Source organism: Dysidea avara, chromosome 1 (genome assembly GCF_963678975.1).
Source record: "Dysidea avara chromosome 1, odDysAvar1.4, whole genome shotgun sequence".
NCBI classification, from domain to species: Eukaryota; Metazoa; Porifera; class Demospongiae; order Dictyoceratida; family Dysideidae; genus Dysidea; species Dysidea avara.
The window spans coordinates 35,437,306-35,459,727 of NC_089272.1; the positions used below are offsets into that span (position 1 = coordinate 35,437,306).

General features: G+C 37.8%; 1 protein-coding gene across 1 annotated transcript in view; it reads right to left on the minus strand.

Annotated features, from left to right (window-relative positions):
* LOC136246376 (uncharacterized) overlaps positions 1-22,422 on the minus strand; it is a 103,096-nt gene that overhangs the window by 23,648 nt on the left and 57,026 nt on the right. The window contains exons 18-23 of the mRNA XM_066037771.1: positions 16,009-16,075; positions 15,885-15,953; positions 13,509-13,647; positions 4,315-4,437; positions 4,192-4,261; positions 2,867-2,972 (exon numbers count right to left, since the gene is read on the minus strand). Of these exons, the coding sequence (XP_065893843.1) occupies positions 2,867-2,972; positions 4,192-4,261; positions 4,315-4,437; positions 13,509-13,647; positions 15,885-15,953; positions 16,009-16,075 (574 nt within the window). The remainder of the gene's footprint in view (positions 1-2,866; positions 2,973-4,191; positions 4,262-4,314; positions 4,438-13,508; positions 13,648-15,884; positions 15,954-16,008; positions 16,076-22,422) is intronic.

Genomic DNA, 22,422 nt, shown 5'->3' on the forward strand with positions numbered 1-22,422 from the left:
TCCCGATTCCTTTTAAATCACAAAAAGGCACTCCTACGATGGTTGTTCTATATTAATTTCAACTGATTCCTCCAAGGGGTTTACCCTGTAGGCGTGACAGACCTTCGACCTTATTTTACGCAAATAATCGGTCATTACTCTGTGAATGTTCATTATTTTATTTTTTAAATTTATTTTTATTTTATTTTTTAAAGAAAAAAGAAACAACAAATTAACGTACAAAGAAAAAATGCAATAAGAGTTACTGCTTAGTTAATGGGGAGTCGTCGGATTCCTACCAAAGTTGGTACAAAGATCTGCCTTAATGAGCGCTTTAAGTGTGCCAAATTTCAACCCGATCCGAGCACGAATTCATGTTTTATAGTGGATTTTGTGAAGTGTGCGAAACGAAGAAGACAAAGAAGAAGAAAAACGAAGAAGTTAAAACGAAATTTTGTTCGCTCGTAACTCGGAAATGGCTGGAGCGATTGTCTTCAAATTGGTATGTAGATTCTCCTAACTAGCCGGCACTTCTCTAGCAAATTTGATTCTAATCGGATTAGGGATCACAGAGCTACATAGGTGTGCAAATTGCGTTTTCTTTCTTCCTGTTAAGATACTCACGGTGTGGTGCGCCGGCTTCTTGGGCCGCATGACACACTACCGTGTGTCTTGATGTGTGTGTGTGTGTGTGTGTGTGTGTGTGTGTGTGTGTGTGTGTGTGTGTGTGTGTGTGTGTGTGTGTGTGTGTGTGTGTGTGTGTGTGTGTGTGTGTGTGTGTGTGTGTGTGTGTGTGTGTGTGTGTGTGTGTGTGTGTGTGTGTGTGTGTGTGTGTGTGTGTGTGTGTGTGTGTGTGTGTGTGTGTGTGTGTGTGTGTGTGTGTGTGTGTGTGTGTGTGTGTGTGTGTGTGTGTGTGTGTGTGTGTGTGTGTGTGTGTGTGTGTGAATGCATCAAGTAAAAACCAGGCCTTCAGATCACTCACCTAAAAATGCTTTTTAATTGTAATTAACTTACATATTCATGGTCTTTTCACTGTAAAAATTTTATACAGTGGAACCTGTCTATAATGGTCACCTTGGGACCAGATATATCTGGCCTTTATATACAGGTGGCTGTTATAGAGAAAACCTGCATAAGGTAGTCTGCAGCATTTTAGTGGCTATGACCATTATAAATGAGTAATTATTATTATTAAGAGGCTCGCGCCAACCGCAATAGAGTATAATTTTACCCTAGTCTTTATACAGCAAGGGCAAGATGAGCTTGTTATGAATGTTGGTTATAGCTATTGAATATGTTTAAGTAATGAAACCTGATAGTTTGTATAACATTCATTGAAAGGCAGTAAGTGTGATAATTGCACAGTAATTGAAATGGTGCCGTGGTGTCAGACTATTGGCTTAACAAGCCACCATAAAAGGAATCGACCGCTATACGGAGGACGAAGTTATGTATACAGTGATTCATAGGCGAATTCTAGGTTGGCCGTTATATGCACTAGACAGGTGACCGCTTAATGCAGACCACAATACATACATTTGTATGGGAAAATATTTGGGACTTCATGACCGTGGCCGTTATGCAAAGATGACCGCTTAATTCAGGTGACTGTAACACAGGTTCCACTGTACAAATTGAATGTATATACCATGACAATGTATCAAGTAAATTTGTACCGCGGTTCTTTTTCAATTATACCACTATACAGCATGCTTCCAGTGAATACGTCTCGATTATAAAACAGTTTATTTCACAAAAATGGTTTGTGCGTGAATACCTGGTTTTACTTGATGCGTTCACACACACACACACACACACATACTGTATATATATACTGTATGTATATAAAACTGAATCATACGCATCATACAGTATGGTAGTACTGTATATCAGAAATTGTGCATGTTAGAACTTCCTCACAAAAAATTGTTGAACAGAAACCATCTACCACAATACCTTGATAGCTCCTTGGTACTATATTGGTACTATATTGGTCAGGTATTCAGAAGCAAGCACAAAATTCACAGTAGCCAGAAATACTTTTGATAAGTTGCTACGAAATTTAAAATAAATGTAACAGAATTTACTGCTGACTAATCAGCTGTCTGATTCCTTTGAGCTTGATAAGTACAGACTTCATTTTTCACTGTTAGATGTCACTTCAGCCTGACAGATTCTTTTTGGCATAACACCGTATGTACAATGCACGTTTCATGGACTTAGAATTTCCTAATTTGTGTCTCATTTCTTCTTGCTGACAGTGTAAGATGTCCATTTGCAGTAGCTAGTATGATGCTTTCCCTAAGCTGGTTTGTAGTGGAAATCATCTCTATTTTCCATAGTAACTGAATTAATTTCAGGGGTGCTTCTTTTATTGTTCTTACGTAGTTTGTAATGCAGTGTACCAGGCTGAACATAGTTTAAAACTAAGAGTAATAGGCACTTCACTTTATCAGTAATTCATGCATTCAGATGAAAATATCAAGTGTCACACCATTCTTTCTGTTGATGCAATTTGCACTAGTTCACCAGTCATAATTATGTTACAAAAATGTATCATACATAGCAACAACAATTAGGGAAACAAGGGAGGTCACCTATACCTGCAGATACACTAGTAGCCATTTAATCCCTATGATTTGTACATGAATTCAAAGAGCAACTACAGTATGTGTGTACGTCCTCCCTTGACTCAGAATTGTTATACCATTTGATGTTAATATACTGTAACAGTTACATTGGAAGTGTTCTATGGGATTTAGTGAACAAAACGTCATATTGGTGTTGTGATAAGAAGCAGGTGTAAATATTTTGAGCTAGCTATAGTGACAGCTCAGGTAAGCAATAACATAATTATTATGCTCATCATACTACAGTTTGTACTTACTAGATTAAATTTCAACTTCATAGTTCCATTCTCTGGTAATCTAATAAAATCTAAAGATATCTGACTGGAGACCACAAGTCCTGACATGTTGCTGCTCTGCTGGTCACTGTCAAAATCAAATATAATTATGTATATTACAGTATTAAGCTTAAGGTAATTTTATGCGCAGTTGTAATTGTATGCATTTAACCTGGAAGTGTATACAGTAATTAGGTCAATGCACATAATAATTATGGACATTGATTGAACTAATCAAGAGCATTAAATTGGCAGCTATATACGCAAATCATTCTTAGCAGCTTTTGTGTGTTATGTAGATTGTATACAAGTGATACCGAATGTTCCTACATGTAACTTCCCTATCATCAAGTAATGTAATCACAAGCATACTTTTAACTAGCCATTCATGGAATTATTGGCCAATGAAAGACTTTCTTCACATATTCATATGTAAATACACGTATGTAGCTGACAGAGAATACACTACATGATGAGCATGATGATTAGGTCATGCTGTGAGATGGAATGTGACATGTAAGTACAGTAAGTGCCATAAAATAATGCAGCGTCTAAATCCAATAAACTACAGTACTATAAAATCAAACAGGGCAATACATATTATAAGAAGTCCATGACTTTGCTTACTTAAGAGCACTGTTGTGCAATCAAATTGTCAGTTTTCTGTCAGTGTGCAAATGCAGCTAGTAAGACATTACAGTGAAACTGAACACTTCCTGTATTTGCTGTAATATAACGGTTTTCAGGGGTTATAATGCATGGAGCCATACTGTTGGACCAAAATCATTGTTCTTATTTCTGTTGTGCTCTTAATTAAGGGAGTTTGTTATAGGAGACTATGAGGTTCCATACACTGTACTATAAATCTACATTATGTATGGTACCGCTCAAATGTAACGTCATCTCGCGTGAATGCAAGCGATTAAAAATGAGCTAGTTAAAGTGCATGGCACCTATTTTGCTTGCGAGTATTCATCCCTAATGAAACAGGATGAATAATCACGAGCTAAGTGGGTGCCACACCCTTTGTTAGCTAATTTTACAATCACTCTCACTCTTGTGAGATGACATTACATTTGAGCAGTACCGTAGGTTGTATAATGCACTAAATTCAGAGAAATCTAAATCCCATGGGGATGACCTAATGTTTAGATGACTTTATGAGTTGTATCTCTGAAGTTATGTGCAAGTGTAAACAGAACAAAACTTTAATAATCAAATATAATAATTATTGTAGTGTTCTTCAGTCTAATGTTCAGATATGTACTTATGTGCTGTACAAATATCTGAGGTTCCACCATATGTACCTTTCAAACTGATTTCCAAGATAAGATTGCAAGTTATTAGCAATGAAGTTTACAACTGGCACTCTCATACCTACAATGATGGGCCAGATACAATGATTAATGTATTGCACATATCATATGTACCTTCTTTACTCCTTTGAAATTTGATGGCATCAGCTGGTATAGTAATTTGAGTGTGGAAGTCCTCAGGAAACACAATGGTAGATATCAGTTCAGGATTAATTGGCACAAGTTGTGCATTCATAACTATAAAAAAGGAGTTTTATAGTTGTTAGAATGGATGTGTATATTTTATTTATGTTCCTTTAATGGAATCATACAGTGCAGTAGTACTGCATATTAGGGATCACGGAGGTTTGGGTTTTCTAGTCCAAAAATACAGCCAGCCTCACTTTGATGGCATTGGTTAAGCTCAGAAGCAACCCCAAAGCCTTCCAACAAGTGTCTATGGAATTTAAAATTTCCTAGTTACCTACTAACTGACTGACTGTCTGACTGACTGACTGACTGACTGACTACCTGACTGACTGACTGACTGACTGACTGACTGACTGACTGACTGACTGACTGACAGACTGACTGACTGACTGACTGACTGACTGACTGACTGGCTGACTGACTGACTGACTGACTGACTGACTGACTGACTGACTGACTGACTGACTGACTGACTGACTGACTGATACCTTCAGAACATGACTAACATTAATGCTAAAGGCTTGGTTTTTTCAATGTTCAATATTGCTTCAGCCCAAGACATGCCTTTTTGTTGCTACAGTGCATGATAATGAATTTATCTTTGTTCTCCTTTTTTGTGTCCCATTTCTTTTTTAGCCACTATCATGTTGGTGTTAATTCATAGTAATGCGTAATAGCGTCTCAGTGCAACTGAGAATTCTCCATAGTATGTGTAATCCTGTACAATGGATAAAACATACATACCTAGAAATGAAATGGAGCGGCTGTTCACTTCCCACTAATTGATAGTAGAGCATGTGTTTAATCACAATTTCCGTAATGACCGGATTGATTGCAGAAGTATTACTTGTACTGTTCCTCATTTACCTATAGTATAATGCTGTAAAATAGCTGAAAATGAAGCAGAATGGCAACAATGCTTTTCAGTAATTGATAGTTGGGGGCACTTTTTAGGTTGCTCATTTGATTTTTATTATATCTCTGGCCCTCACCATTGTTTTCCTTGGATGTGGTATGCATTGGTCAGCCAGTCAAAAATTATGCAAAAGTTCACAAACAGGTGGTGTATGTATAGGTAAGACATGCATTGCTAGGAGTCTTCAGTGGATAAACAACCCGAAGGAATGATGTAATAATCACCTCGGCTCTGCCTCGGTGATTATTACATCATTCCTGAGGGGTGTTTATCCACTGAAGAATCCTAGCAATGCATGTCTTAGTAATTTAGACAATGGCCTGTGGTGACTGGAATTTTGTTATGAACCCACAAAGTATGCAATTTGTTGGTTGAAGTTTGTGGCTAGGTGTCTTACTAGGTTCCACCTGTTTACAGGTGTCTTACTAGAATAAAAACCCTGCATACTTTGTAAATATCAAAGCATTCTTGACATGCCATTGTCTAAGGAAATTAAAAAAATAATATTAATTTTGAGTAGGGACTGTAGAAATAGTTTATGCATTACTCTGATTATTTGCTGCCACTGGTTGTCATTGTCATCTGGATTCCTAGTCAATACCATGCTACATGTACTATTCTTAATTGTACATGTAATAGTTGTAACATGGGCATGAGGGCATACATATCAGGCAAAGCCTGAATGTCCAGTGTTACAGCTAATATGTAACACTTATCAGGCTAATAGCCTGCATAGGGCAATCAATCACCCAAGCCAATACGAGTGCAGCCACTGGGTAACTAAAATTTTGATGATGGCTCAGCAACTGGTACGTTCTGGTTATGTTCGGTTATGATAAACAGACTTATCCTAGAGATATCACGGAGAATTTTGGTTACGTGCGTTTAATGTTTTAATCAGTGCTATTGAATCGTTTATGGAATAATTACAGAGTTGACTAAAAGCCTAGATAGGCAAGTTTGCTTGTAGAGTTGTTACTTCGTGCAGATTTGTAGCTTGGTGATGGGGGCGTGTCTATTCGAAAACGTGCAGAAACAATTGGTGAATAAGCTATAGCACTAGTTCTCACTTTAACCTAATGTTTTTCAACTCATAGGATAACGAGGATACCAAAACACTCCCCGTATGAGTGGTTTTCATGGGGAAATTCAAGTCATGCATCCAAATCACATGAATATTAATCGATCCCCACAATCAACTTCAGCATCAACTTCTATATAATCACTGCCCAGCCTGCTACATTTCGTATTTAGCCCTGCTAGCTGGGCTACATACGAATTGTAGCCCGGGTGGCTCCTTTGATCTGAGGTGTGAAAGTGTTACATTATATATGTAATAGTTATACATGAGCAAGAGTGCGTATATATCAGGCAAAGAATAAGTACCTGTGGTATAACTAATATGTGTCACATGGATTAATCACCTACACATGTGAGAAACTGCTGGCATGCTTCATGAGTATATTTATATTGGGCTTTGTGAATTTCAATTGTGGACACTGGAAACAACGTAAGAATAACGGCAAGGAGTTGCTGTGCTAAGAGTTCAAATGTACGCGCAAAGACACAAGCATACGAAAAGTTCGATTGTGGGTTTATACAGTGAGAACAGAGATACAGGACATCAAAATGCAACTTGATAATGATGGTTTAACTCTGGTAGAAGTACTCCCAGATATTCACTATAATAATCGTGAGTAAATTATAACCATTACAGTCGTGCATGAATACCGCTTCACCACCAATGGCTCAATCTATTTAGCGCGTAGTGCATACAGTAGACTGCAGAAAAAAGTTAACGTTTCGTAATTTTAATTACGCTGTAGTAGCGTAATTACAAAGCGTAATTACGAATTATGCTCTATTGGTAACTATGAGTATATTGTATATATGGCTGGTGAAAAACTACTTTTTTGCATAATTACAGATTACGGTCAAAACGTAATTACAGTACAAACATGGTAATTACTTAGTAATCACACTGTAATTACAATTACGAAACGTTAACTTTATTTTGCAACCTACTGTATAACAAGACATAGGATATCAAAACACGACTTGATAATGATGGTTTAACGCTGTTATAAGTGCTTTCAGGTATTTACTATAATAAACGTGAATAAATTGTATCCATGAACAAAATTACAGTCACGCATGAATACCACTTCACCTCTAATGGCTAAACTTACTTAGCATGCATTTACCACATTACGACTCATTGAGACAGATGTCTAGAACTTATCAAAACAGAGCTCACCTGTATAAGAAACAGCTCCATTTCAGTCAAAGGAACTACTCAACACACTTTGAGAAATTAAAAATAAACCTAATCACACAATCGATCTTCAGATGTGATATATATGCACTGACTTTCCTTTGATCTGAGTTGTGAAAGTGGTACATATTGTGTGTAATAGTTATACCATGGGCACAAGTGCTTTGCCTGATATATACGCATGCACTCGAGGGTCACAGGCTCGAGGGCCACAGGCTCGAGGGTAAGTGCATATACTGTATATACAGACATGCCAACTCTCATGCATTAGGCGTGAGTCTCACTCTTTGGCTAGTAATCTCACGCTCTCACGCCTAACCTAGTAAGGTCAAAAACTGTGGTTTCATGACCAACCGCTGGCTAACAAAGTTTGATTGTTTAATATTGTACTTTAGGGTATTTTAAACAAAATGAGCTCCCACGCCGCTTTTTAAAGTCTGGGGAAAGTTCAGTAGAGCCAAAAGTCTAAAATGGCTACAGCTGACATGCGCAAAAATAAAATAATGATAAAAATTCAAATAAAGGTTCTTTTAGACTAATTTGGAGTCAAGGAATCCATTTCTGATGTTATTTTTGTGATTGGATGTTCCTATAACCTAGAAATTTAAGTTTGGTAGCTACCGGAACAAACAATTAGCTAGCTGTTTACAGTGACTAAGCCTTGTTCTTTCAGCTCCACAGTCAATAGTATCCCTCTTGACAGTACACGGCCCCCTTGACAGAGTTAGCTGACTAAAACTAGCTGACTGTAAATTCTTTGCAATGAGAAGCAATTAATGGCTGATGCCAAAAAATTGTCAACAACATTGGTTGAATTCAAGCTGCTCAGGTGAATAGAAAGTAACTCTCTCAAAAGCACGAGGAATATACTTCAGCACGTATGCACAGAGATGGGCAAGCTGTACAAGATCTAACATCATGCTTTAATATTGCTTTCCATTTGATCCGGCATTGCCTGCTCTAAGAACCTCACAATTAGCTATTCCAGCTACACCTGAGCTCATTTCAGACTTCAAGAAGGCCAAGCAAGATGGGGAGACCCAGCCGATAAAAATTTTCATGGATGAGCGCATCTATTCTAAACAAAAATCCATCCATGATTGCATAAAACGTAATTCACATCTCACCTTTGCAGAGATTCCATCAAGAAAAGTCTCTGAAAACACACTAAAAATAAAACAAGGAGAAATGGATAGCAGGATACTAGCATCCGTGTTGATGTCAATGGTCTACTGTTTCTACCTGAGCTCATGAAACATCGTATATCTGAAAAATACCTAACACTGTCCAATTCCAATGGTACTTTCAGAAAGACTCAAAAGAGCAAACTTAGAAGTTAGCATTACTGCCTCTTGATGTCAACTCCTACACAGCATTAGTGGACAAGATGTAGTGCCTAGCATCATCTATGTGTCAAGAGTGATGGGCCTCCACACACTTGGGGTGACTACACCAACAAAATAGGGTCTGTGATCCTGGCACAGCATGTCAGTATTACCACCATCATCTGCATCAATGATCCCCATGACTATGCTGAGTCCACTGATCAAAGAAAAGCGTGAATTGCGCATTCAGGGTCAAGGTCCCATACCCAATGTATATATGAAGCTAGCTGATCTATTTCCCATGGTCTGCAATTCAAGACAATTCTCTGCACTGCTGGCAACAAGAAATGCCTCCAGGCTCTAATCAAAACTCATCAGCTCTCAGAACTGTCTAAGTCTATCAGTCAGGAACTAGTCTACTCAGTGGGTGAGGACTGAGTGAGTCTGTCAACTGGTGACACCAAAGAAAGCCTGAGTTTTAGCCAGGGTGGGGCTGACACAATTATGCTATCTGTTTATGCAGCTCTAAGATCGATATCACCTGGTTATAGCAATCTCATAGTAATCGATGCAGAAGACACAGATGTGTACATTCAGGCTGCAGCCATTTCACATGACATTCCAGGTATTATAATACCTCTAAGAAGCAATTTTTTTTCTGCAGAGGCATGTGTACTGAATATTTTGCCAAATCTCTTATACCTTTTTGTGTCTTGTCTGGCTGTGATGCCAACAGCTGTTTTTCTGGGCACAGCAAAATATCCCTATATGAGAAATTGTCAAAAAGTACTGAGGCCGGTAGCCTCATCTCAAAGTGTAGAGAAGGCCTTCTGCTGAGTGATGATGTCTTGAATGACCTTAAGTCCTTTGTTTTGCGCTACATCTATGGAGACACACAAAATTCCTCTCTGAATCTAGCCTGTGCAACCAAATGGAAAAGCCTAAAGAAAAAATCTTCGGTGCGTTTGCTTCCTGATGATGACAATCTTGAGCAGCATATCAAATGTGCCAACTTATTAGCCTATGTTCAGTGTCACCCTGACCTGAGAAGACATTCCTCTCCTATAGGTCATGTTTGGGAATTGGTGAATGGCCAGTGCGCCACACAAACCTGCCCTTCCAATTTCACTTCCAGTCCCATCAGTGTGACAGGATGGCTATGACTTTGCCAATTCAGAGCTGAATCTGAAGCTGCATTTGAATCTGAATCTGATTTTGATACTGAACCTGAATCATCAAATGAGTTGCAGTCATTGGATGAACCTTGAATTAGACTTAACACACTGTTTATATTACATATTATTGAGCAAAATTCTTAAAATTTTACATTAACAGAACATCCAATCACAAAAATAATATCAGAAATGGATTGCTTGACCCCAAATTAGTTTAAAAGACACTTTATTTGAATTTTTATCATTATTTTTATTTTTGCGCATGTCAGTTAGTAGCTATTTTGGACTTTTGGTTCTACCGAACTTTCCCCGGACTTTAAAAAGCGGCGTGGGAACCCATTTTGTTTAAAATACCCTAAAGTACAATATTAAACCATCAAACTTTGTTAGCCAGAGGTTGGTCACGAAACCACAATTTTTGACCCTACTAACCCTCTGTTTCTCACTCTTTCAGCTTAGTTCTCACGTATTTCTCACGCCTGATCTGCTTCGTAATTAGCCCTGTGCTTAAATTTGGGCAAACCTGTGCTTATTTTTGTATTTGGAATATGCGACGACCTTTTTTTTTTTTTTTGGTCTTCACTACCAAAAATCTTGGAGCTGCACTTGAATCTGGTCCACATTGCTGGTAGTGTTTGGGGTCTCACTCCTAAAATTGTTCAGAGGTTGGTATCTCTGTATATAGGCAAAGCACAAGTGCCCATGGTATAACTAATATGTTCTACTCTAGCATGCAGACTTACCTAATTGTAGTGTTGTTTTAGTACAGCAAATTCATTTTAGTTTAGTTCTAGTTCTAGTACCCCAATTCTGCCATAGTTTTAGTTAGTTTTAGTTCTAGCACCCCAATTCCACCATAGTATTGGTTCTGGTATCCCATATTTCTGTGCTTTTAGTTAGTATTAGTTTCATTTTAGTTAGTGTTAGTTTTAGTGTTAGATATCTTCACAAATACTAACCTTGGTAGCACTCCCTAGACTTCCAGAAACTCTAGATTTGGTGTTTTGATGTTCAGCACTATTTCTACTTGCTATTGTGCACAAATGAACAAAAGCTCTAATAGAACTGAGCTTAAGTAACCTAAATAGGCAGAATTAATGCTGAATAACAGTGTTTTATGGTAGCATTTGCAAGCATCACCACCTTCAAAGAAAAGTGCTAAGTGGTTATAGTGTACAAATACCCTTTTATGTAGGATTGCTTGAGAAACCTTTTAGTTAGCTTTAGTTCTTGAACTAAAAGTTTTGGTTTAATTCTAGTTTTTGAACCAAAAGTTGAAAGAATTTTAGTTTAGTTTTAGTTTTAGAACTAAAATAGATCACAATTTTAGTTTAGTTCTAGTGTACTAGAACTAGAATTAAATTGCTGTACTAAAACTAGATTTAATTCTAGTTCCTTAGAACTAAAACAACACTATACTACCTAATTGGCATAATCTTTAGTTGTTATGCCCTTCTCTTATATAGGGAACCAAATAAGCTGTAATTGTGGGATTGAATTTTGCCAAAAAAGCTGTGATTGTGGGATTCAATTTTAATACATCAAACAGTAGTTTGATTTGACTTTTCCTAAAATAGTAATTTTAAGAAACTATGTTTCTTTAATTACTACATTTACAAAAGTAAAAAAAAGAACAAAACAAACTACTGTTGATGTATTACAATTGAATCCCACAATGACAGGTTTTTGGCAAAATTCAATCCCACAATCACAACTTGCTTGATTCCCTATACAAGAGAAGAGGTTAACAGTATAACATCCAAGAAATCTGACGATTTCTAGATATAGCGTGCACTCCTATTAGGTGTGCAATGTCTCGAGTTAACGGGATATACGTGGCAGTGCGTATATCTTGTTAAGACAGTGTGCAATGAGATATATACCACTTTAGCGTGGGCGTTCAAAGGCACTGCTCAGTGTTTAACTCGCATATTGCCCTGGAAATATCAAGATATTACCCGGGAAATATCATGGGAAAGCGGTTTGCCAATGACTTTGATACCCTGCCAGTTCAAAGAATCGATGCGCTTTGACTCGTTATATTGAGTGACATAGAGCTTTGTATTGTGGGACTCGGTTTTGTAGAGGTTGCTAAGCTTAGTACATAGGCTAAGATAGAGTAGTTGGTTGTTACTAAAGGATAATGAAGGCACAAAATAATTGTTTGGGCGATTGTGGATGCGTATTTCTACCCACCGCGTATCAGCCTTTGAACAGACCACGGAACAGCAAAGCTACTACTGCTACGTTGAAATAGGTTAGTAACTTACAGTTCTAAGTACTTAACTTAATATAATAACTTACTTACTGTCCCAATAGCAAAGTTAGTTGGCTTAACTTAGTACAAAAATGATAACAATATAAACTCCATCCCACAATCGCAAGTTTTCTAACATTGCGTGTTGAAGCATAGTAACGTATTAATGATGTTTTAACATATGGACAACGTTTTGATGGCTATTAGCCCACGCTATTAAAACCACAATCGATCTTCAGATGCTACTGTATAAAACAAATGGGATGAGTTCTCATTAGTTCTTTCACCTATTAGGTGAGTGCGCCCCAAGTAATACATATCACTTGTACCATGGCTGCTTGGGATTTTGCTGACATATACACCCACAGCCCTCGGGCCTGCGGCCCTCGGGCTTTGGGTGTATATATCAGCAAAATCCCTCGCAGCCATGGTATAACTATTGCATACACAGTGGTAGCAGTGCTTATATCTCATTAACATTTTGAGTCAGTGAAATATGTGATATATATGCACTGGCTTTCCTTTGATCTGAGGTGTGAAAGTGGTACATATATGCACTTTCACACTTCAGATCAAAGGAGCCGCCCGGTCTCAGCTAGCAGGGCTACATATGAAATGTAGACCGGGTTAAAAACTGGGCAGTGACTATATAGATGTTAATGCCGAAATCGACTGTGGGGATCACTTAATACTCACGTGATTAGGATGTATGACTTGGATTTTACCATGAAAACCACTCAGACGGAGAGCATTTGTTATCCTTGCCATCTTACGAGTTGAAAATGGTTGGATAAGGTGAGAACTAGCTACTGTAGCTTATTCACCAATCGTTTCCACATGTTTTCAAATATGGACACACCCCCATCATGAAGCTACCAATCTGCACGGAGTAACCACTCTACAAGCAAGCTTACCTATCTAGGCCTTTAGTAAACTCTTTCATTATTCCATAAACAACTCAATAACACTGATTAAAACATTAAACTCGCATAACCGAAATTCTCCATGACATGTCTATGTCTGTTCATTATAGCCGAACGTAACCAGAATGTACTAGCTGCTGACCCATAATCGAAAATTTTAGGTATGCATAATACATCCAGTAATATGGGGCATTCGGGCTTTGCCTGATATGTGTGCGCGTTATAACTATTACATATATTTGATCTACCTATATTATCTCTTGTAACAGTAACAGTTCTGTTTTCAGGTGCAGCATTTTCTGTGGAATTTGCTTCTAGTACATCCCCAATTGCAATGGTAAAACTTTCAATGTTTCTCAAGAAATCCTCAGCTACAGATAGCTGCATCTATGAAAACACTCAGAATAAAACAAGTGATTTAAAGCAAACCAATACTGATGCATATGTGTGCAATTTTTGGTGTTGACCTGCTTCTATGGTGTATACTTGAACTAAATGTGACCAAATTTTTGAAAATTGTCAATTTATACACACACCAGTGAAGTTCACTTTCAACATGAATGGATAGTCACACCAATAAACTACACAATCACACTACAGCCATGCCTCTGAGTTGTTTGGGTTGCTTTTAACGAGTGGATTTTACAGACATGTGCTAGTCACTGGGAATGCACTGGAACATTGGACTGCTTACTGGACAGCTGGAAAACATGGCTAGAAACATGGACAACTTTGGGTAGTTGCCCAGATGATGTATAGATGTATGTCTTTCACATTGAGTAGCACAGGTGGTCTTTAGATCCTGTTTAGGCTGGAGACTAAATATGTTCTGCTTGGCCATTTACTGTAGTTGATATACCAATTGCCCACCCCCACCCCCACAGTAATGGGACTGTGTTAAAGTACAAATACTGTCATGAAAAAGGTTGCTTAAAATCATGGATATACCTGTAGCATGCCATGAATTAAAGTGGTTCACTACAGACTGCATTCATGGTGAAAATTTTAAATTCATAGTTTTGGGCATGGCTTTACTAAAAGCTACTGTATATTGAAATGTTTATGCATATCTCACAATTTGCGCATGCATTGACAGTTTTCCCAAATTAGGTTGCAAATGTACTTCTTGCACAAAAATTTAATTTTAATTTACTAAACTAAATTTATGATTAATTTTGCTTCTGAAACTACAGGTAGTCTAAAATTCTCAATTTTGGTTTAAAAACTACAACTACGTACGGTAAGCTAGAATCTTTTGCACTTATAGTTCTGTGTCTCATACATATCTGATCAGAACAATACTAAATTGTCTAAATGTATGTACAGTATGATCATTACATGAATGGATCTGTGAAAATTAGTCTTAATGTCAATTTATATGAAAGTATAAGAAATACTGATTTTAAGAATTCTGTGTGTTATAGCTCGCCAATGGCTGAAGTTATGTGTACCAATTTTTCACACAGTGATTTTTTCATCAATTCCTTACCTTCCAAAGCATCAACTGTATAAGCACTAAACAGCAAATTTTCTCATTATTTTAGGTAGTTTCAACATATATATAATACACATATATATAATATCAGGCAAGCACCAATAGAGGTGATGGAAAAGAGGTAGATTGGAGGACAATAGCTTGCTTACAAAATGACAGAGGAATGCGTAGGGATGAATTAGGATAAATTGTGGGCCATTTTCAGGTCTCAAAACTGGCTATAATGAACAAAAACTAGGGACCCACCGATTATGCTGGCATAATTATGAGCATAATAGGTGCCTGAAAGCATTGAGCATAATGCTAGCATAATAGGTAGAATATTTATGTAATAGTATGAATTCCTGCTTATCAAAATAGCTATCACAGAAAGATCGATATACTCTAATAGAACAGTCAGTAATTCTAATAGAACATTCACACAGCTGACTGTTCTATTAGAGTATATTGGTCTTTTCTGTGATTTGCATTTTGACAAGTAAGTTTGTGCTTCAGCTATCCATAAACTGGAAATTATTAGCAGAGCATGAGAACTGAGGCATAAATACTTGGGCATAATTTGGGCATAATGGGTAAGTATTGGGCATAAATTTAAGCATAATAGGTAAATTTTTGAGCAGTGCAGCATAGCATAATAGGTAAAATTATGAACATAATCGGCGGGTCCTTAACAAAAACTCACAGCACAGGTCTTTATTCAACACCACATAGTGTACAGCCACATACAACCATCCATAGGTTGGCCAAAGCTTCATTAAGGCCCCAGACCGCTTGCACGGCAAGCCACTGAGATAGGGAAAAGTAGTTAACAAAAACAGACCATTGATTTTGACAATGAAATTGGATAGTGTATTTATGTAACTTTGTGTTTGTGGTAAAAAAATTCAAACCTGCAGTAATGGACAAAAACTGATTTTCCCTGATCCTGTCACAAAATTTAATATCGACATAAACTAGATAAGCAAAAATAAAATATGATTGTTACTACTAGGCCAGATGGTGCTACAGTTACCATTACAGTCTAGTCCAGTCTATTGTATTTTGTAATTCAATTTATGTTGTATACACATTTTACGATCATAAATGTTTTGAAAATAATTAAATTATGTATTTACAGTATAGTACTTACTTCTTTTGAGGCCTCAAATGAAGCATTGTTGGAAATATCAAGTAAATTATTAATTGTATCAGAAGTGGTCTACGGTAATACACTATGATCAATCTTCATAATAAGAGCAGCTTTAAGACCATACCTCAACAATCTGAGCCAGTTGCACAGCATCAGCAGTGTCATTGTTCCCACTAGCAGTTCTGGTTATGCTGTGTACAAAATCATATCAAGGCATTAATTTTACGTATCACAACATTTTTGTTCAGCAGCATAATATTTAGACACAGCTGGATTTCATAAGCATTTTAGTCTTGGTGTAACTACAAGAAATATACGTACTAGCTAGCAGATATCTGCAACTTCATGATTGGAATCCCATTAGCAACCACACTCATTAAATAAAGATCTAAAGTGATAGAGTATGGAGACTATACCTCTTAACAATCTAGCTATTTACTTAACAGTAAACAAGATGACCTCACATATTATTGGAATTTGGTCTAGCTAGCTTCACACCCCTTGTCAGACTCAAGATACTCTAATACAACAGTCACTCTAATACAACAGTCACTCTAATACAACAGTCATATGTGATATTCTAATAAAACAAGTCACAAGTTACACTGTAGCTAGAAAAATTAAACAAACTAGTATTTTTAAAAATGTTTAATTTAAAAATGAAGCAGGGATCTATGCAATAAAAAGTAGTGAATCAACAGATGAGCAATGGTATTACAGCATAGTTCGGTGGGAAAGTCCCTACTTTGGCACATTAGTTATTTTGTTCAATTCCTCCAAAGTAATGTGCCTAAGTAGGGACTTTCCCATAGAGCTATGCTGTAATACCATCATCTCTTGTTTCACTACTTGCTATAGAACTTTGCGTGTGCGAGATCAAAGGGAAAAGTGTACTTTAAATTTCATGAAGTACACCTTAGGGTAAACAGCTAGTGCATAATTGCACCACAAAGAGTGGTTTATTTGCAATAAAGTACTCTTTGCGGTGCAATAAAGCACACTTTATGGGCAATAAAACACAGTTGCCCATGTGCTTTAGGAGGCTAATAGCCTGCAGCACTCACACCAGACGCCAGTACGACTAATCAATCACCCAAGCCGGTGAAGGTTGATAGCCTCGCCGCGCTGAGTGATCAATCACCCCAGCCAATACAAAGTCTACTACTGGATTGCTTTTATAGACATATCTAAATGTTTTGATGATGGGTGGGATAAGGTAACATTGTTGTTACATTTGTTAATACAAATGGACAAGTCCTGGAGATATCACAGAAATACTTCACCATGTGTCACAATAGAATTGATTATGGGTTTTGACTATAACCAGCCAAAATACGTGATGAACATCTTCTATGCCAAAATATGGTGAACTACGCGTGAGGTACTTTGTTATTATAGTTTGTGTGCATTCAGGCTGCTAACAGTTCATGCAACATGTGTTAATTACGAGTCCTAGTGTATGGTGAAGCTAGCTACACGACTAGAAAGTTCCATAAATCATTTAAAGCATTGCCTTGCTTGAATGTGCTCTATGAAAAATAAAGCACTCAGCACTTTGCCTCTATGCTAATAAAGCACTCGGCTTTGCCTCATACTTTATTAGCATCTCGGCTGTGCACCTTGTACTTTATTTTTCATATAGCACTTGTGGAAATGTTTTAACGTATACTTATAGCATAGATCCCTATATACTTCATTTTAAATAAAATTTTAGTTCATTATTTTTCTTAACTTAAAGACAGCATAGAAAGATCAAGACACACGGTAGTCTGTCGTGCGGCCCAAGAAGCCGGCGCGCCACACCGTGAGTATATTGACAGGAAGAAAGAAAAATGTCATTTTCACACCTTTGTATCTCGGTGATCCCTTATCCAATTGGAACCAAATTTGCTACAGAGTTGCTCGCCAGCCAGGGGAGTCTACATTCCTAATTTGAAGGAAATCGCTCCAGCCATTTCTGAGATACGAGCTGCCAAAGTTTTGATTTATTTCTTGGTTTTTTTTTTCTTCTTCGTGTTTTCGCACACTTGCAAAAATTGCTATAAAACTCAAACGCGTACTCCGATCGCCTTGAAATTTGGCACACAGAAAGGGAGTCCAAAGGCGAATCTTAGCATCAAATTTAGTGCAAATCTGAATCCGATGAATGGTTCAGGAGTTATGACCGATTATTCGCGTAAAACAAGATCGATTTGTTGTCACGCCTACAGGGTAAACCGCTTCATGGAATGAGTTGCAAATTGCTATGTAGATGGAGTAACCATCGTAGGAGTGCCTTTTGGTGGTTTGAAACGAATCGAGATAAAGACCATGGAGATATGACACAAAACCCAACCTGTGTCACAATTACGCGGTCGATTTTTATGAATAAAAAAGTATTAGTTTTCATGCCTACTAGGAAAACCGCTTAGAGCAATGAGCTGAAAATCGGTGTATAGCTGGAATAATCTTCATAGAAAGTCCTTTGCAGTAGTACAGAAGAATCGGATTACAAACCACTGAGTTATGATAGGGTCCGCAACGCGAAAAATTGATATCCTCCAATCAACTACCTAACTATTGTTATGTGTTAGACTAAGTGTAACTTGAATAACACCAGCATGGCAGCCAAGTTTGTCACTTTCTTCTGGTAGAAAACGATACAAATGTCTTAAAATCACGTGATTTTTCGTTGCAGCAGGTCGTAGGGTTCTTCGTATACCACGATATTCACTCTCAACATTGTTCAAGTAGTCTATCATCAACTCAAAGTATTGGTGGTTTGATTTTATTGGTCAGTTTCCGGTGGCAGCACAATCTGTGCAGCTTTTTGGTGACAGACAAAATGTTTCTTGCTCTGGAGCACAGGACAAGCAGAGCAGTAACTGCGCCGTGGATCAGCAATGACCAGTACTAGGTAAAGTACCTGCATGCAGAGTATGGTTATAATCGAAGCTTGTTAGCCATCTGGCTGAGCCATCTATCTGCTGAAATTCGGCCAAAATGACGCGATTTTAGCAAATAAATACCAGAATGGTTGATACATCAGTGAGACAGTCTCCAACAGCAAGGATATGAAGCTTATAAATACCTACACTGTAACAATACGGCTATCTCACCCAGTAAACGCATAGAACAATCCAATGCGAGGGGTAGCCAGCGCCCACACAAAAACCGAACATGGTGTACGAGAGTCCCAATTTAAGTATTTCAAAAATGTTTCTGTATTTAAAATATATTTGTTAATACAATATAATTCTATTTTCAATTTGTACGGTGACGTTTTTACCTGTGTTATTCAAGTTACACTTAGTCTAACACATGACAATAGTTAGGTAGTTGATTGGAGGATATCGATTTTTCGCATTGCGGACCCTAGTTATGATTCGAAAGCCAACTCCGTGGAGCAAATGCGAGATCGAGATACTCTAATAGAACAGTCACACTAATAGGGCATTCAGCTAATTTATTTACTCCATTATAGAATTCTATTACATTACAAGTTATTCGGTAGGGAGTTCAGCTGCAAACAGTTAATCTTATAGACAGTTCAGGAAGAAGCAAGTCACCCTGTGGAGAGTTAAGCTACAAATATATCACTGTAGAGATTCAGAACATTACAAGTCACACAGAAGAGAGTTCAGCTATAAACAAGTTATGCACCCTGTAAAGAGTTCATCTACAATTAAGTCACTCTCTAGAGAATTCAGCTACACACAAGTCACTGTGGAGAGAGTTCAGCTACAAATAAATTACCCTGTAGAGAGATCAGCTACAAACAAAACACTTTGCAGAGAGTTCAGCTAAAAACAAATCAACCTTTAGAGCGATCATTAAGAAACAAATCAACTTGTAGAGAGATCAGCTAGAAACAAATCAACCTGCAGAGAGATCAGCTACAAACAAATCACCCTGTAGAAAGATCAGCTAGAACAATTCACCTTGTAGGAATTTCAGCTACAAAGAAACCACCATGTCAGGGCCGGAGGAGGGAAAATTGAGTTGGTCAGGCCATTGACTATAATGTTGAAATTGCTACTATATACATGCCAATGAGAGAGGAGCTGTTACGCAGTGTGCGAAGTGCGAAGCACGAGCATCCTAAGGGGGTCTGGGGGCATGCCTCCACCGGAAATTTTTGAAAATCAGACACTCAGATATATGCAATTTTAGTGATATTTCACTGCTAGCTAGCTATATAAATATGCTCAAGCCTATCTGTTGTTCTTCAGACTTTCTATACTATGTATAATTGTAGACCTGACATACAGGGGAAACAGCATGAAACTTGCTGTATGGTTCATTTAGTTATAGCTATCAATTAGAAGTTCAAGGGGGGTCTGGGGGTGCAACCCCCAGGAGCTGCAGAATTTTTGCAATTTAAAGGCTTGAAAATGTCTTAAAATTGATGCTAAATTTTAAAGTAAAACTAGCTAGCAACTTGCAACTGTCCCCCCAAATTTCACAGCAGCATGGCCCCCTTTAGCTAGGATATAATTACTATACAGTGAATTCACACAGCTACAATAAAAAGCTACACAGCTACAAAAATACAGTATACTACTATACTGGTTTGTATGAAGTGAACGGATCATCACGTAAATATACTGGTGGACCGTCACGAGACCAATCAGTATTCGAAAATGGCGCGATGTGGGTGAGACTGAGAGTTTGTTCAGTATCTCGACAGGACGAGTGGGTAGTTGAAGAGGAGTGATTTCTACTCAACATCTCATCCAGACGGCCACCATGTAATGTATGGGTGTACAGCTTCTTGCCGCGGAATGAGTCATCTGGTTTGTCACTGCCAGCCCTTCGCCCAGTAAAAGAAGCCAAGAGAGACAAGCCAAGGAATGCTAATGATTATTTTATGAAGATTGAATTGTGATATAAGTATGCTGGTTTAGAATCAAAGATGGTACCTGCCTTACACGTGATAAATGCCAACCGTCAGCACACGTGATACTGTACGTAGAACCCACAATCATTTCTGTACAAAACGATAAGAATGCCATGCTGTACTGTAAGGTAATTGGAGGTATTATACGTGTAATTCTGTGCTTCAGTTAGGCTGAGAAACTAGGTAACTAGTGCCATGCATTTTCAATAACATCTGTAAAATGTACGTAGCTACATGTAGATGTGATCGTCCAAAGATTGCATGCGAGTAATTCAGTTCGAACTGGTCAGCTAGTTGGTTCAACTCCAGATTATTGGTCCGGCTCAGGCCTGACCAACCGGACTGTCTCCTCCGGCCTTGCATGTAGAGAGTTCAGCTGCAAACATGTCACCCTGTAGAAAATTCAGTTACAAGCAAATCATCCAGTAGAAAGATCAGCTAGAAGAAGTTACCTTATAGAGAGTTCAGCAACAATGAAACCATTCTGTAATGATCTCAGCTGCAAACAAATCACCTGTACAGAATTCAGCTACAAACAAATCTCCCTATAGAGAGATCAGCTAGAAGAAGTTACCTTGTAGACAGTTCAGCTACAAACAATTCACCCTGTACAAAGATCAGTTAGATGAAGTTTCCTAGTAGAAAGTTCAGCTGCAAACAAATCACCCTGTAGAAAGATCAGCTAGAAGAATTCACCTTGTAGAGACTTCAGCTACAAAGAAATCACCATGTAGAGAGTTCAGTTGCAAACAAGTCACCCTGTAGAAAATTCAGCTACAAACAAATCACTCTGTAGAAAGATTAGCTAGAAGAATTCACCTTGTAGAGAGTTCAGCTACAAAGAAACCACCATGTAGAGAGCTCAGCTGCAAACAAATCACCTGTAAAGAATTCAGCTACAAACAAATCACCCTGTAGAGAGACCAGCTAGAAGAAGTTACCTTGTAGATAGTTCTGCTGCAAACAATTCACCCTGTAGAGAGACCAGCTAGAAAAAGTCACCTTGTAGAGTGTTAAGTTACAAAGAAACCACCATGTATATACAGGTGTAATATATAATCTGTACATTTACTGATAAATTCAGAAATATTTAAAGAATTTAACATCTGCTTCATCTTATCTTCTTCCTGTGGTAAAGAAAACAGATAGGTTAAAAAAGCCCCATAGGCCGGTTTTGGGGTATACAAATACAAAAAGAAGTGAAATCTAATCCCAAACAGCCAAGCTGTAAAAAAAGTGTGCGGTCCTCAAAAAGACTATGGTGAAAAAAGATGTGAAATCCAAGGTGACGGCCAAGAAATGGCTGTGATGGTAGGTTAATGGTAAAAGTTTTAATAACGACAATTCAGGTGAATTTTATGCCAAGATGAAATGGCACCAAAATTCACTTGAATTGTCGTTATTAAAATTTTTACCATTAACCTACCATCACAGCCATTTCTTGGCCGCCACCTTGGATTTCACATCTTTTTTCACCATAGCCTTTTTGAGGGCCGCACACTTTTTTTACAGTTTGGCTGTTTTGGATTAGATTTAATTTGCATATGGGTGCTATACTACTAACAAGGTCAACATGATTTTCATCTCCAAAGAATTTCTAGTCACATTAAAAATGGCACTGAAGAATGGAATCAGCAATTCTGTTTAGAATATAGATAT